The following is a 16,722-nucleotide window of genomic DNA, read 5'->3' as shown; positions in this document are numbered from 1 at the left end:
TCAGTGCCTTTGTTACCTGTGTGAAACTGGGGCTAGTCTTTGCAGGAGTTATACATGAAGTACTATGATGATCTTGGATGGCATATAGTGGATAGATATTGAGGACTGTGTTCACTGGTACAGTTTTCAGATCTTATTCAAAAATATTTGGGGGGTAGGGACCATGTTAATGTCTTGACTGAAAATGTGCTATTACACAAAGTGTCTCGCAAATAGGTGCTAGACTCTGGAGAGAGGTGAAAAGAGAATGTATGCTCTGGAAAAACACAGTGATGTCTCATTGTGAGAGTCATGCTGAAAATATTGAAAGTCTGATTTCTACTTAAAGTTCCTAAAAAAAAAAGTTATTTAAAATTCTTACTGTTTATTCCTGATTAATGACAGATGTTCCGAAAGTACTCTTTGTTTCTTCCTTATTGTCTTTTCAAGGAGTAAGAACAACTCAGTTGGACATTTTTCAAGTTGTTTCTAAATGTTTCTAGGGAGAAATTAATGATTTCATCACAAATATTGGGAGGAGGAGAAATAATTTAGAGTAATTAATTTTGTCTGTGTAAAATTTTCCTTTCCGATTCATTTTGATAAAAACACCTAGTTTTAATTTTTAATCTCAGTATCATTTTGGTGTACATGTTTGAACAGGTGCCACATTTCATGCAGGACATAGCTGCATTTCAATAATTCTTAGAAATTATTTGTTTGTTGTTTTAAAATCATGAAACATTTAAACACAAGCATGAAAGACAATATAAATGGAAGCCATCGTCTCTACTAGTTTAGCCTTGACAAATAGATGTGCTGCTGGCAGATAGATCCATGAAATCTTTTGAAAAGGGTGTGTATGCTGAAAAGGATCCCTCTTGTTTTATTTTATTAATCTACATTCTATTTCTGTAAAACTACCACTCCCAGGTGTCTTGGTATGACTGCTATTTGTCAGCTGTGTCATTTGGGGTCAAGCTGTATCTGTTATTCATACTTTTAACTTTATGTGGGATCTTGCTTATTCTGATACGTGGTCTTTTACCTGCATCTCTCTCCCCACACCCCGTAAAACTTGATTTTTCATCTTTTTGAGAAGGTAGTCAGACTGTCATGCTGCTTATAGCTGCTGTTTCAGGGTGAGTTAGGGGATAGTTTGAACACAGCTCGAGATATATTTCTTCTTTATCTTCAGAATATCAAAGTCCAGTCTTTAGTATTCTATCACTTTAAGCCATAACCCATTTATGATTGATTCCCTTAATAAAGAAATCTCCTGGATACCACTTAAAGGGAGGAGGTGAGAATGTGAATAAAACACTCGAACTGTATTTCATTGCTCATGGGTAAATACTGTGCAAAGAAGTCTTTAAGCATGTGTTCTTACTAAAATCTGGGTTTGTTTGGAAAGACCTATTGCCACCATCTCCAGGCTTCTTTTGAAGTTTGCTCTCCACACGTTTTCTTTTATTTTTCACCAAGGACTTGCTTTGTCTGGTCATGTATTTTTGTCCTGGTTGTAGCCAGACATTTCTCATTCACCATCTCCTTCTTGCTTCCTCTGGTATTTTTATAATGATCTTTTGTTTGGACCCTGTCTTTTTCATAGCATTTTATTGTTTGTTTCCAGCCAACTGTCTCTTTTAATTTAATTACTTATAGTCAGGAGCAAAACTGGGTCAGAGCTCGAAGTGTGAATGTTGTTATGATCTCAGGGTGAGGTAGCAATATCACTTATCCCTGGAGATAACATGGCAGAATCCAAGAGGTACCGATTCATACTTAGGCAAGATTTGTCTGATAGTTCCTCCAGGAAGAGTGGCTTCCAGTAATTTTCTGTACCTCTGGATACAATGGATCCAGATGCTGGATGTGATGGGATTCAGGGTATCCCTGTGGGTAGTTAAAATAAGTTAATACTTGCACATAGCCAGTGCAAGAGTGCAGTTGTTCAATAAGCCTTCTATCCAGAACCTGTAGGAAGAGCTACTGCTTTGCTGGGAACAGTAGATTTGCTCTCCTTGGTGTGCAGCAGCCACTGCTGAGTGAGTGCCAGCTGGCATTCTGAGTGCAGCTGTTTGCCTAAAACTGTGATAATATGATCATGTTGATAGAAAATGGCTGTGTGGCCTGACCTCTCACTCAGAGCACAGTGGAAAGGTGCACAACATGCTCATTGCAAAGAATAAATATTTCTCTTATTTGTTCTAATGTTCTGCACATCTGAACATTCTTTCAGTAGTCCAGCCTGTAATAAAAATGTCTCAATTAAAATTTAACACTTCAGAATACAGGAAGATTAATGGTTTCTTTCCTCCCTCCTTCTAGGTGCTCATTAACAATGTTTTGCTATACCTGACATTCTTTTTGTAGGCCTTTTCCAAGAACAATTCTGTGACAGACCATCTGTTTTATTTTGTGGATTCACAGCTATTGTAGGCCATGATCAGCTAAAAAGACAGGAGAGGAAGAAGAATTGCTTATTTTTGCTACATTGTTCTTGATGATGCAGTTGGGGTCAGAGAGACTTTTTGAAAAAGCCACAGAACACACTTACCTACAAGATTTCTAGACTGTAGGGTAGGACAGGCAGAGAAAGGGGAACAATTGTTATGAAAACCATAGTGCAAGCAGAGATTGGTAGCATCACTGGAAAAGCAAATGCTGAACAGATTTCTCAGAAGTGATAAAGATTTTCCTTAGGGACCAGATGAAGATAGTTGCAACCCAGGAAATTTCTTCAACTCACTGAGAACAAGATTCAAAAGGAATGGCATATTGTGTAAAGAGACAGTGGAAAAGGGAGATGCTTATGAATGCTTATTTTGTCTCAACTAGCTGTAGTTTTCAGTATTTCAAAAGTTACCTTATCCTGGCTTCAGAAAACGCCTAGTTCAAAAGTCTTTTGATTGTGATTGCTCTAAGAGATCCTCCAAACTGACCCCTGTTGAATTCTGAGTCCTATTCCAAGTATCCATTCCTTTAATTCAATTTTTTTTAATCATTTGGTTGTCTGATAACTTGAAAATACCTATTTTAGACTAGATGAGGAAAAATTAGTTCCCTGCAGCATGGACACTGTTGCAGGGCCTTGGTACATGTGTCGAGTTTGTGCTACAGCCTTTCTGTGGCTGATGAATTTCCTTTGCTCAAAACATTTTTCCTATAAAGCAGCTCCATAACTGGGGTCTGTGGGTACATGGAATATTTTGGGGGTAAATCTGCTTTCTAAAGAAAGAAGATATATCACATTTACAGAGGCATTCCCACAGTGTCTGTAATGATATTTGTTGCTATAATCATGGCAGCATTGCTGTCATTGAATTCCTTATTGCTTTACTAATTCTCTCTTCAGATTCACACTTCTCTAATTAATGGACGACCTAGTGCTGATGATCCTTCACGTGTACTACTAGAATTCACCTCTGCTCGCTTTATTCGCCTGAGATTTCAGAGGATACGGACACTAAATGCTGATTTAATGATGTTCGCACACAAAGATCCAAATGAAATTGATCCCATTGTTACAAGGAGGGTAAGTTCTGTCAAGACAGTAGAAGTGCATGTGTAGAAGTTCTCTTACACTTGTAAATGCTGTACCTGCCTTTGTTTTCCATAGGAAATTTTGGGAGATGATGAATACCTGTTGTTATCTGTCAAAATCCTGGTGTCAGAGGATTCCCTCTTCACAGTATTTTGTTATCTTCTCTATAGCAGAAGCCACAATTTTATTTTTTCCACTTAATGGTGTTACTGACATATATAACATGCTTACTAACATAAGCACACAGCTCCTTTGGCTGCAAATGTTTGGATGTAGGTAATTGGCAACTGGTTGCTGTTAGATGATGTCCTCTTGCCTCTTCAGCTACTCAGTCTTTAGCTACCTTTAATGTTGAACACTTGTTTTCTACTAGTGGTACCGTAAGTAGTAGTCAGACCTGCATGCAACATCTTTAGCATTATTATATAATTGTGGCTAACAGTAAAAACTTTACATTGTGCTTTATCTTAAAGGAATGAATGCAACACTCAAACTTACAACATACCCTGGTCTTCTCCACTGTTCCTTGTGTGTGAACACACCTATCTCTTCTTTCTGCAATCTGTACTTTCTTCCTATGTCAGATTTCCACGTTTTCTTGCTGCTCAAATGTTGCGTGTTTCCCTCTGATTTTTCTACAAAGCATGCTTAAAAGCTGCTTTGGGGGTGTATACCTTTTGGCATTTTTTTCTTTCTGTTCACTTCCTCTTTCTGTTGGTCATGTTATTTTTCTTTTGGAAAGTTTAGGGTGCCACTACAGTAAGTCCTGTTATGAAGGGGAAGTAATGCTATTCTTGGCTTTAGTTAATACAATTTATTAATGATGGAAAACTGCAAAGAAAAATTGCTTCTTCTGCTCCCCATTTCTAGTTTCCATTTCTTCTGCTAAATACATAGAGTGCTGGCTGTTTCTGAAAGTTTGGAATGTGCCATTCTGTTTTGTATTACAAACCTGGAAACTCTTCTAGTTGGGTGCAGTTAGCGGAGCTTCACTAATCATGGAAACTGTGTGTTTATGTAAGAGGGCACATTTAGCACATTTAATAGCCTGATTCTAAGTGAACAGAAACACAAAATTGAATTCACACTTTGAAAATCACTGTACATTCATGAAAATCTAGTTCAGGATGGTCCACTAATCATCCTGATTTAGTTTAGCAGAGATTAGCTTCTCAAACTAACAAAGAACAGTAACTTTTGTATGACACTCCCCCATGAATCTGTCCTCAGAGGAACAACGAGCAACTGAAACTTGCCATCCTCATCTGGCTTTCCCCGTAGAAAACATTAGGCAAGCTACTATCCCACAAAATGGGAAACAGGATAGCCACAAATGATACATTTTCTGTATGGTAGAAGACTCTATACAAGTTCCTGTTTGTTTGATGTATTTGTTGATGATTTGAAAAAGAGGTTGAATACAGAACCAGCAAAATTTGCAAACAGCGTATGTTTGTTTTGGTTAGCCAGTTGTTAAGACATTACAGGACTCTCACCAAAACAGATGAAAATAGACAAGATGGCATGTGAGATACACTTTCTGCAGATGTTATAATACATGATTATAAGTATCTTTCCATCCTTCTTTCTGGTAATGGCTAGTAATCCTCACCAAAGAAGAATCAGAAATGGTCAAATGGCAGAGCAATACTTCAAATGTTATTTCAATTTCAGTAATGAAGATTTTTCCACAGTCATTCAAAAGGCCAATCGAGAAAAACTGTTCTTTCCACAGTCCAGTGAATACCCAAGTAAGACTCAGCTGAGGTGAACAAAGGTGTTTCATTCTTAGTTTCTTTTCTAGCCTTTCTCTTCTCCCCATCATCATGCCTTTTCCTTTTCATGTTTTCTGAAGGGAGTAAATTTGATAGCACTGACTTCATTATCTGGTGTGCATATAGCCTTTTCCTATTCTCGTGTTTGGTGTGCGCTGTGTATAAATTGACATGGCTCTTGTGACTTCAAACAAATGGAACTGTGCCAATTTATACCCTTTCTTTCACGAAGCCTGAATCTGTTGATCAAGAAGTGGCTTGGATTACATTTTCTGCTATATTTGTAATAGATCAAAAAGAAATAAAACAGGACGTGACAGTTTTGTCACCAGAAATGAATTCTGTAGTTTGGCACCTGCATTTTACAATCCACTTAGCAATTCAATTTTTGCTTTGTCTTACAGTATTACTATTCTATAAAAGATATCTCTGTTGGAGGCATGTGTATATGTTCAGGCCATGCGAAGGCTTGTCCATTGGATCCAGCGACCAATGTATGTAGTTTTCAATTTTCTTTCTATTTTTTTTTCTTTTTTCTTCTTTTAATGTGCCTTATGATGTGCCTTATTCATAGGGTGGAACATGAGAGAAAGATCTTGATGCTCCTCGGAGTTCTGTGAATTTAAGTCTGTTCTTCACCTAGAACAGTCAGAAGTAGTATAAGGATGAAACAGTGCTGGCAACCAGAATAATAGCCATTCATAGAATGTCAGTGGAGGCTTTTACTGAAAGAGTAGATTTCAGATAATTTAGTCCATACTGAAAGTTTCCTATGAACAACAGAAATTTGGGTTACATTATGTAGCTGTAGAAATGAGCACTAACAGTCCGTCTTTCTTCTTGATATTAATCAAGGTCTTTTCTAATTGACTGTCAAGTGTTTAATCGACACTTGCAAACAAATGGCAGCTATATAATGCTGCATTTACTATGCAGGAAATGTTAATTGAGTAATCAGTTAAGCTAGTCTAGAAAGTCATGAGCTGTTTATAATGTCTTCCAACTTACAGCTTACTTTTTGTGCCATTAGAAAACACATAACCAATGTAATTGAAATATAGAAACAAAATTTGTTTCTGACAGTCCAAATCTATGCACACATTACTACTTACACGGAATTTCCAAACTACTAGTATTAATAAAGTGCCACAACGTGGGATCTCTTCGCATGCTATTCACTTAAGTAGGAGCTTAGTAAGATTTAGCAGAAAATCTTGTTTATATATGACATTAAGCCATTGTGTAGGAGCTGATAAAAACCCCTAAACTAACGGAAGAAATCTTACAGAGAATGCGTTTACAGTTCTGAGCACTTTCCATGGATCCTTGTGAAAATTTTAGAAACTCCGTCGTTTAATATATCTAATCTTGTGATGATGTATATAGCAAGTGTTGAACTATTGTTTCAAATGGCCTTAGTTATTGAACTGCAGCATTGCTTCAGTGCCATCTGTTAGAATTGGTCCTCTGTCAGAAAGTAAGTGCTGTTATTGCAATTAATACATAATTGAGTTCAGATATTTGGCTACTAAATAAAGGCATTTTGGCAAGTGTGGTGTCTTGTTTTGCAGGATAATAAATATTCATTTGTTGTTTGACTGGTATAAAAAATAGCATAAGGGAAACAACTCAAGCCATAAGAGATTTGGAGTATTTGCTTTAGCTCTTCAGGGATACTCTTTAGACTGAGCCATAGCAAACTAGGCGGGCTTTGGCTTATAAACGCAATAGAATCATAGAATAGTTAGGGTTGGAAAGGACCTTAAGATCATCTAGTTCCAACCCCACTGCCATGGGCAGGGACACCTCCCACTAAACATGGCTGTATTTGTTAGCATAATAGATCTTTCCCCTAGCATTACAAAAAATAAACTTGCTTTTATTTACTGCCTTACTTTTCTGAAGCATTCCTTAAATTAATCTTGTTTTGCAAGATTGATGCTTTGTCCTGTAGGCCATAGAATTTGTCCAGATTAGCTTGCTGTTTCTACCTGGAGTGGCATCACAAGGACCCCTCCACTGAACTATTGCTTCTCATGTCTCCAAACTACAGTTTCTTTTATCTTTTCCAAGCTGCTTCTGTGGCTCAGAGAGTTTGGGTATTCTCTACAGTGGTATTTTTGTGCTGGGACTAAGGTGATCTGCTGAGAAACTGAGGGTCCTGCTCTCATCTGTTATTAGTTTTAAAACTACTGCTATCCTGCACACAGAGTTAGGTATTCAGTTAGAAGGTTACATGATGAGTTGACTCATGCAATAAAAAATAATGCTAAAGTTTAAAGAAAAGCCAGTTTTTATTGGATCATCCAGCAGAATTGATTTCACTCCGTAGCTGCAAGATTGCTTCATCTAAGAAAAGGGTGGAGAATGGCTCATTCCTAGTGTAAGCTAACTATCAGATTTCCTGTAATGGAAGCTGTATCTGAGGGCTACCAGCACTTTGGCTTATTTGCTGTATTGGGTAACTTTCATTATTCCATCCTGCTTTCTTCAGCCAGTTGCAATTAGATTCTCCTAAATTCTTAAATTCTCCTTAGATTCTCTGGCCAACTGTCTTCTTTTGCATCATGGCTGTTTTCTTAAAATAGAGCTATAGAAATTAAACACACTCATGTCTCTCACTTGGTGGATGCAGGATACATAAATGAATTAAAATGAATAAACAGAGGAATTACAAAGTATAGCCATTCCTAATGTTAATGTTTTCATAATTTGAACTGGAATGCAGATTATGTACATGGACAGATTCTTCAAATCATCACACTGTATAAATATTTGTTTTTCTTTTAAATTAGAAATCCATCTGTCAGTGTGAGCACAACACATGTGGAGAGACATGTGATCACTGTTGTCCTGGTTTCAATCAAAAGCCTTGGCATGCTGGCACTTTCCTGGTTAAGCATGAATGTGAACGTAAGTTAAAAGCAGTACAGAAGAGAAAGTTTACTGCAACTGCTGGTGAAAACTGAAATACGTGATTTTGTAATTAATTTTATTTCTGATCACATTTGTTTATGGATAAAATTTGACGTGATGTTATTCACTTATTTAGACTGGCTCAAAAGAATTAACAGAAAAATTACATGTAGAATCATGGTTTTATTGAACTCGGAATATTTTGTTGTAACATGTTGATACTGGTGGAGTACTGTATAAAATATCATTTTGATTTGTTTAATTTTTATCCTTATGGTGGTTTTGATAAAATAACAGGATTGATAATATGAAACTTTAACCGCACAGTTTTCATGTAAGTGGGAATTTTATATGTTATAATGTCCAGCCTTGCTTAAACAAAATATTTCTACATGGTCAAAATCCAATTTGAGTTTCTCATTTTTTTAATGGAAAAAACCATGTATCTAGTTTTCTAACATGGAATGAAAACATGCCTGGAAATATCACCTTCCCACAGGGTGGGAATTACATCTTCATCTTTACTGTGGTAAGGACAGTCATAATTGAACTTTAACATCTTATTTTCAAGGGTCACATACCAGTTTTATTTCTGAACATAATAAAGTCTAGCACTCCATTACATGTACGTATTTATTCAGTTGTAGGATTGCAGCTATAGTTTTACCATGAATGGTTAAAAATAAATAAAAAGAAGCAGATATCCCCATATTAAAAGTAGTAATTGCTTATTCGTATCCCATAAACTTTGGTAAAAGGGGTCTTTGTTTCAGTAGGGGCTCTGTCTGCACTGGGAATGCTTTCTGGACTGAAATCAGGATACATTTATTTTCATGTTTAATTTTTGAGAGACACTTCTTAAGCCCTTTTCAACCCTCAGTGAATTGTACTTTCATGGTGGAAACAGTTCCCTGGGATCTGGTTCAGATGTGAAGAGAATGACTCCCTACAATGTTGACAAGCTTTGAATTTCTCTTTTTGTGGAAATGAATGATTTAATACCACAGGGAGAGGGAGAGAGAGAGCTGCCTCATTTTTTTCAGCAACAGATTATTACATTAGCTCTCCTGCGTGTGGACCTGAAGCCTAAGAGTTCAAATCTGAACTTCTAAGAAATTCTAAGATTGGAAATCCTTTTGTTCTGACCCAGTTCCTATGGAAAATTTTAATTTCCTCATACCTTTCTGTTGTTTTCCTTATAATGCCTATTGTGTTTTAAATTAGCCGACTCTTTCATGAACTGTTTGTGTATGCAGCCACAAGGTTTAAGCAAAAAAAAAAAAACCAAAACAAACTGGTAAAACAAAATGAGCTATATCTGTCAAATTCCATACTCTCCCAGACAAAACATCAAGGAAAAAAACCTGATATACAGAATTCCAGGCTATGTTTGTGATGGGAGCACAGTATTTTTCACAGCCGAAGTAGGAAATTAATGCTTGGATGTCCTCTCAGTTACAATGTGTGCAGCACCTCTGATAGAATGTTGAAAGACTCTTTTTTAATACCTTAGTAACAGCATGCCATCACCCACCAGAAAGTATTCACTAACACAGTTCCTTCTCTTTAGCATGCAACTGTCATGGGAAGACTGAGGAGTGTTACTATGATCAGGATGTTGCAGACAGAAATCAAAGTTTGAATGTTCATGGAGAATATATTGGGGGCGGAGTGTGTGTGAATTGTACCAGCTACACTGGTGGAATAAACTGCGAGACCTGCATTGATGGTTACTTCAGACCTAAAGGGGTAAATGCATGTTCTGTTGTCACGTCACTGTAAAGCTGTCCTGGGTTTACCAGGAGCCGCTTTGCTCCTTCTTAGTAACTGGTGCAAGCTCTGTGTTTTGACTTCCAGCCTGGGCAGAGAGCTGATAACACCGATTGTTTTTAATTGTTGTTAAGTAATGTTTATTCTGGCCAAGGACTCTGTGAGTCTCATGCTCTGCCGGGGACGAGGGGAGGCCGGGAGGAAGCAGAGACAGGACACCTGTCCCAAGCTAGCCAAAGAGGTATTCCATACCACAGCACGTCATGCCCAGGGAGGTAACGGGGAGTTACCCGGAAGGGCACACTCTTTCTTCGGGGGGGTCGAACTCGTTCGGCGGTGGTATCGTATTCTCTTGTTATTTTCTCTTATCATTATTATCATTGGTGGTAGCAGCAGTGATTTGTGTCATACCTTAGTTACTGGGCTGTTCTTATCTCAACCCGTGGGAGTTACATTCTCTTGATTCGCCTCCCCATCCCTCCGGGAGCGGGGAGGGTCCAGGGTGGGGGGTGAGTGGACGAGCTGTGTGGATCGGTTTAAACCACGGCAAAAGCTCAGTGTTGAAACCATCACTTCAGTGGGGGAGTTAAGTTATTAAAAAGGGATGACACAGTTTGGGCTGCTGTTTTACGAAGGTTAACTTCTAATTCTGACAATGTAGGAGTTACTTTTCACAGCTGGAAATCTGTGAAGTTAATGCACACAAAAATTGGGAATTGGATTGTGTTTATATGGAGGAATGCATTTGAGATCAGGGCCCCCAGCTAGTATTTCAATTTAATTTAAAAGAGGATGTGATCCTGCAAACAGAGATTTTGCTTCAGTTTTGAATTTGAAGATTTGTTATCAGAGATCAAAGAAATATTGCTATGTTTGACACTGGAGAAAGAGAGACTGCAATTTTTATTTTTTAAGTGTAGAATTAATAACCACTGAAATTGTGTAGTGTCTCATGAATACTTTTCATTTTCAGTTCAGTGGGAATTGTTTTTTGTATTTCATCATATAAAGCTGTATTTTCATCTAAGTTGAAGCTGTCAGAAGATGAATCTTACATTAGCTTGTATTGCCAGTATGGGCTGTGCTTTGCCTTAGACAGTTGCACTGTTGGTGTGCGCTTGAATTCCTGATGCTTTGTATAGTTTCAGTTGAGTAAATCATGGCTTTTAGTATGATTGGTTTTCAATCCTCAAAACCAGAAAACATCAGCAGATAATAATAATGTTCTCCCCAATACACAGATTTTCGCCTTAGAGCTTGAGAAACTTCTTCAGCAGGGCACACACTTGATTTTCTCCTCTGATTTGATCTATCATTGAAATAATAGGGATTTTTTATATGTGTGTGTGTGCAGGGTATCTATACTGTGTGTATATATCTAGTTCATGCCAAACTTTCAGTTCATATTCCCAGTGTGATAATAGATCAAGGTGTAAGTTTGTTTGAGGTAACATTTTCAAGAACAGAAGGATATTGTTCTATTGTCTAATGTTCACTTTTTTCACTTACCATTTTTGTTCAGTTACTGACTAACTTCAGTTAGGTTTTTTAATCGTGTTTACCAGAACAACTGAACTGTTTGTCAGTATTACTTTAGGTAGTGAATGCTTAAAGTGTACCTCACTACATGTATAGATTTTAATTATACAGGGGTCTGTTATTATCTCTACATCTGTTTATTTTAGTTGAAAACATATTTGTATCTAAATTACTTACATGTTTCTAAATAAAACCCAACATGTAACTTTTATTAGAATAATAGACTAATAAATAAACTTTTATTAGAATAATAGACTAATAAATAATAGACTAATAACTAATAATAGAATAATAGTATCATTCAGGTTGGAAAGGATCTGTAAGATCATCAAGTCCATCCATTAACCTATCACTGACAAGTCCGCCACTAAGCCATGTCTTTAAGCACCACATCTCACATCTTTCAAATATCTCCAGGGATAGTGACTGAACCACTTCCCTGGCCAGCCTGTTCCAGTGCTTGACAACCCTTTCGGTGAATTTTTTTTTCTGATATCCAATCTAAACCTCCCCTGCACAACTTGAAGCCATTTTCTCTTGTTCTAGAGTGCATGAGCTAAGTTTGGCAACCATCTTGTTTTTGTTAAAGTGCAGGCTACCTACACAGATGTCATTCTCTCCTACGGTTTGTTTATGAAGTAAGTAAAATTTTCCAATTATTAAAGGTAAGATTCTGTTTTGTATTCTCTTTATTTTTGTAGGTGTTGCCAGATAGCCCAGATCCATGCCAGCCATGTTCCTGTGATCCAAATGGGTCTTTACATGATACCTGTGTCAAAGATGAGAAACATGCAGAAGGAGGTAAGATGCCCATAAGATAGTGATATTAAAGATGAAATTAAGACATATCAAAGAAAAGCTGAATCATATTTGTGATATCTGTTACAGAAAAAAAATTTCTCATATTTTCTGAGGCTTATTTCAGATTCATGGCTAGCAAACTTGGGTACATTTGGAAGGGTGTTCCATGTGGAACATATTAGAGAATTTTGGCTTTAAAGAGCTTTCTTCTTTTACAGCAGAGATGAAAACTAGTACAACCGTAACATTTTAAATGTTTTAATCTTTTCCTCTATAAGCATCTTTCCATTTGAAACCTAGAAAAAAATCTGCTGGAAAGGTGTCATATTTGTGTTTGATCTATGTTATTATTGTAGGATTGCAAGCTGTTTACCATAGTCCTATAAATGCTATCTTCAAACAGAGAATAAGCTGGTTCCTTGTGCTCTGGAAAAAATAGATTGCCATATTTCTAAGTTTGGGGGGGGGTGTGGTTTTTTTTTCTATTTATTTATTTGGTTTTGGGTTTTTTTTGTGGTTTTTGTTGTTTTTATTTTTGTTTGCAAACATCTGAAAATATTGTAGGAAGATAAGTACAAAACTCAAGGTCAGTTCTTAAGAGATGTTTTAATTGGGCTAATTACAAACCTATTGACAAGATTTTGTAGCCATCTTTTTTGAAATAAAGATCAATGGAACATAAAAGCAGCATAACAGAGGTAGCCCAGAGGTGTAAAATCTACTGTAATAGCCATGTACTGATTACATCAGTTCAATAAAATGATACAGATTACTGTCACAGTGGTATATATTGTGGGTTGACCTTGGCCAGCTGCAGCTGCCCACCCAGCTGCTCTCTCACTGCCCTTCTCAGCAGAACAGGGAAGATACTAAGATGAAGCAGCTCATTGATCAAGGAAAAGACCAGGAGATTGCTTACCAGTTACCATCTTGGGCAAAACAGAATTGATTTAAGGATAATTAATTTAACTTGTTGCCAATTTAAATAGATTTAGATAGTGATAAACAAAGGCAGAATTACAAAAAACCATCCCCATTCCTCACCCTGCCTTTTTTTTTTCCCCCAGGCTCAACCTCACTCCTTCATTCCAAACTCCTTTGCGTCCTCCCACCTTCCACAAATGGTGCAGGGTGATGGAGAATGGGAGTTGTGGTCATAGCAGTTCCTCTCTAACACTCCTTTCTCCTCTTACTTTTCCTCGTCTCCATCATGGGTCCTTCCTATGGGCTGCTGCCCTTCTGCAGAAAAACATGCTCAACCATGGGTTCTCCATGTGACTTACTGCCTTCAGGAAATATCCACCTGTTCCTTCATGGGGTCCTCTATAGACTGCAGTGTGTCTGTGTGCTCCACCATGGTCTCCTCCAGGGGCTAGAGGGAAATCTTTGCTCCTGTGTCTGGGACACCTCCTCCCCCTTCTCCACTGACCTTCTCTGACCCATCTGGCCAAGGGGCTCAGCTGTGCCCTTCTCCATTGGAGCTGGCCATGTTAGGCAAAGAGAAGCCCCATCCTCTCTTCACAGAGGCTGCCCAAAGCTGGAAAAAGCCCACAAGACTGTGAGGTGCCTGTAACAAACCTGTGGGTGAGAGTGTACAGGTTAGAGATGACAGACTTAATACAACAAAGAAACCTCTCACACTAGGAAACAGGACAGCTTTTATTCAATCATTTGCACTACTGACATTCAGTGCTTTTGTGAAATACTGAGCCTATGATTTTGATATGCAAGAATGATTAATTAAAAGAAAATGAATGCCCCACTTGTGCTTTAAGCAGCTGCTTAGTCTCTCAGTTCCTGTCTGTTATTGCTGCAATCTTTCTTTTCACACCTTCTGTGCTGGCCACTGGTGCTGGGTCATTCTGCAGGGACCTGGAAGCTGAAAGGCAGTTAATAGGCTGTCAGCTCTTCTCTCATGGGAAGAGGGAATCAGAAAGATGCCATCTTGCTTGATTGTCAGTAATAGTGTGATTAGAAACTCTCATAATGTCTTACTCTTGCCTCTCAGTATTGCACAGATCTAAACCATCTCACAGTTGCTTTCTAAATCTGCTTACATGTTCTGAATCTGGGTGGCACTGTGCTTTAACACCTTGCTTCCTGTATCTCCTTCTGCCTTTTTAATCCTCTAATCTTTTTTTTTTTTTTTTTTTTTTGATAAATTATTCTCTTGCCTCTTTTTCTGGACCTCTCTAGAAAGAGCATAAAGCTTCTGTTTGGACATCTACTTTCATTTCTTGCTCTTTCTCTGTTGTCTCCATCCATCTACATCTAAAGATCATTAGCTGTGTTTTTCTAATAAATTGAGAAATGTGTCATGCTGCCGCCTTAAAGATAACATATCCAAAATAAGTTTAGTTCTGTTTTGCCTCCTTTTGTTGGCAAGCAGACAGTTCTGCTCATGGAGCCTCAGGCATTCAAACAAGTTTCATCTCTTAGCAGTTCCTCCAGTCCTGAGAAGCAGAGAGTTCTTTTGTTCTCTTCATGAAATTAAAACTCTCATTAATTTCTGTCTTGACTGTAACCAGTTTCTTCTGATCTTCCTGAAACTTAACTCATCGGGCTGCAGTTGGTCAGAGGCCTGTTGCTTTTGAGCACATTAGAATATTCTTAATCACTGTTGAATCTGCTGTTTGTAACACATGAAGTTTTTTTTTTTTTTCTTTATTGCTCTTTAAACCCATTGATGTTTCACCTTTCCAGCTTATTTGCTGTAGAGGCTATTCTGTGTGTTTAAACTACTTCTCCTCCTATATGACAAGGTCAACAACTGCTATTTAAGTAACAGCCATCAGATACAGAATTCCCTCCCCAAAGTAGTCCATGCATTCGTTCCTGAAATCAGTTGTCCGTGTCCTGCGTAGTCCTGAGAGTTCAGTTAGAAGTGGACAGTTTACACTGTCTAGACTGTGGCCAGAGAATAGTTCTGATATTTATCTTGTTTGCCTGTTTTAAGACCACAAGAACAGAACTAAGTCAGCTCTACACATAAGTAGGCTTTGTAGACATTCTGCCTACAGTGGTCCTATTCTTTGCTCCATGTTCTTTCTGTTTATTTACTTTATTACTTGTTGTACTAAGGTTCCAACATATTAGGAAAACTGTTTGCTTCTTGCATTACATTTCTTGATTACAGTGTTTGGACCAGCAGGCCAGATGTTTGACTGTCATCACTCTTATTCATTATGTTGAATAAGACTGACATGTTATGCAACAAAAAAGGCACAATTATGCTAGTTGAAAGAAGAAACCTTTTCCAAAGGTCTTTTAAGATTTTTGTAACGATGAAAGAGGTTGTGTTAGAGTTAAGAGCAGGTCTGGATATAATTTTTACCACAAAACTATCCTGAAAGCAGATCACTTTTTACTGGCTTTTTTTTCTTTATATTCACTACCTGGATAAAATTCTTTTTGCTGTAGACTGCTCACCCTGGGTTGCAGCTGGGTTTGAAGCGCTGGGAAGCCTTCATAAAGGAAAGGCTGGAAAGAATGATCTGTCTGAAGGAATCTGTCTGTTCGGCTGTGAACCAGAATGAAACTGGTTCAGGATATGCTGAAAAGTATCTTAAAGTTTGATGGCTGATTGTTTAAGGAAAAATGGTTTGCTTGGTGTAGTGTGGGAATATGCTTCTTAAATGTCCGGTAAGCAAATGAGTCAGGAAGAATAAAAACATTAAACTAAAATAGAAATATGATAATAAAGAAAACCACTGGGGATATAAAGTCACTGTGAACATTTCTCAAGGGAAGTAAAGCTGGAAGCTGTACATTCTCTGCATGCTTGAATACTGTAGGTAACAATTAAAATGGAAAATTGTAGCAAATACCATAATAGCTGTTACACTGGTGATGTGCAATAAGAGGATTTAAATGACTGCATCCTGTAGTTATCATCACGTTTCACTAGATAAAAGAAGGGCATGAAGGAATAACTTTGCAATTGACCAGACAGTGTTTCAGAAGAAAAAGAAATATTTTTGTGTATTAAGCGTGTATAATTTCAATTTTGGTCAGCTTAGTGTAACTTTGTCCTCACGTGTTTCACTCAGCATTCTGAAATGAAATATTATTATTATGGTTTGTATAGTAAATTTGGGGGTTTGACAATTCAAGAATGCTTCTCAAGTGTTCTTTCATAGCAACCATAAATATGTTCATGAGTAATACAGAAAAGATAGAGCCAGAAACTTACAATAAATCATAATATGTTTGCAAACTGTGGTATTGATAATATAAACTAATGAAAATATCTTTAGACAATCATTTTAAAACTGAACTTGTCCATTGACAATCCTAATAATAGGAAAACTTGACCATCTCTTTATCAGGAAGAACTTCTTTACTGTAAGAGTGACAGAGCACTGGAACAGGTTGCCCAGGGGGGTTGTGGAGTCT

General features: G+C 37.5%; 1 protein-coding gene across 7 annotated transcripts in view; it reads left to right on the top strand.

Moving 5' to 3' along the window:
• The window catches only part of LAMA2 (laminin subunit alpha 2), a 377,741-nt gene that overhangs the window by 146,160 nt on the left and 214,859 nt on the right, over positions 1–16,722 (top strand). For all 7 annotated transcript variants that reach the window (XM_065680918.1, XM_065680917.1, XM_065680915.1 and 4 more), the window contains exons 5-9: positions 3,338–3,517; positions 5,706–5,795; positions 8,097–8,214; positions 9,788–9,966; positions 12,228–12,327. In XM_065680918.1, the coding sequence (XP_065536990.1) occupies positions 3,338–3,517; positions 5,706–5,795; positions 8,097–8,214; positions 9,788–9,966; positions 12,228–12,327 (667 nt within the window). The remainder of the gene's footprint in view (positions 1–3,337; positions 3,518–5,705; positions 5,796–8,096; positions 8,215–9,787; positions 9,967–12,227; positions 12,328–16,722) is intronic.

The sequence above is a fragment of the Lathamus discolor genome, chromosome 5 (genome assembly GCF_037157495.1).
Source record: "Lathamus discolor isolate bLatDis1 chromosome 5, bLatDis1.hap1, whole genome shotgun sequence".
Taxonomy (NCBI): domain Eukaryota; kingdom Metazoa; phylum Chordata; class Aves; order Psittaciformes; family Psittacidae; genus Lathamus; species Lathamus discolor.
Note: the sequence above shows the minus strand (reverse complement) of the source record. Positions and strands in the feature narration are given on the sequence as shown.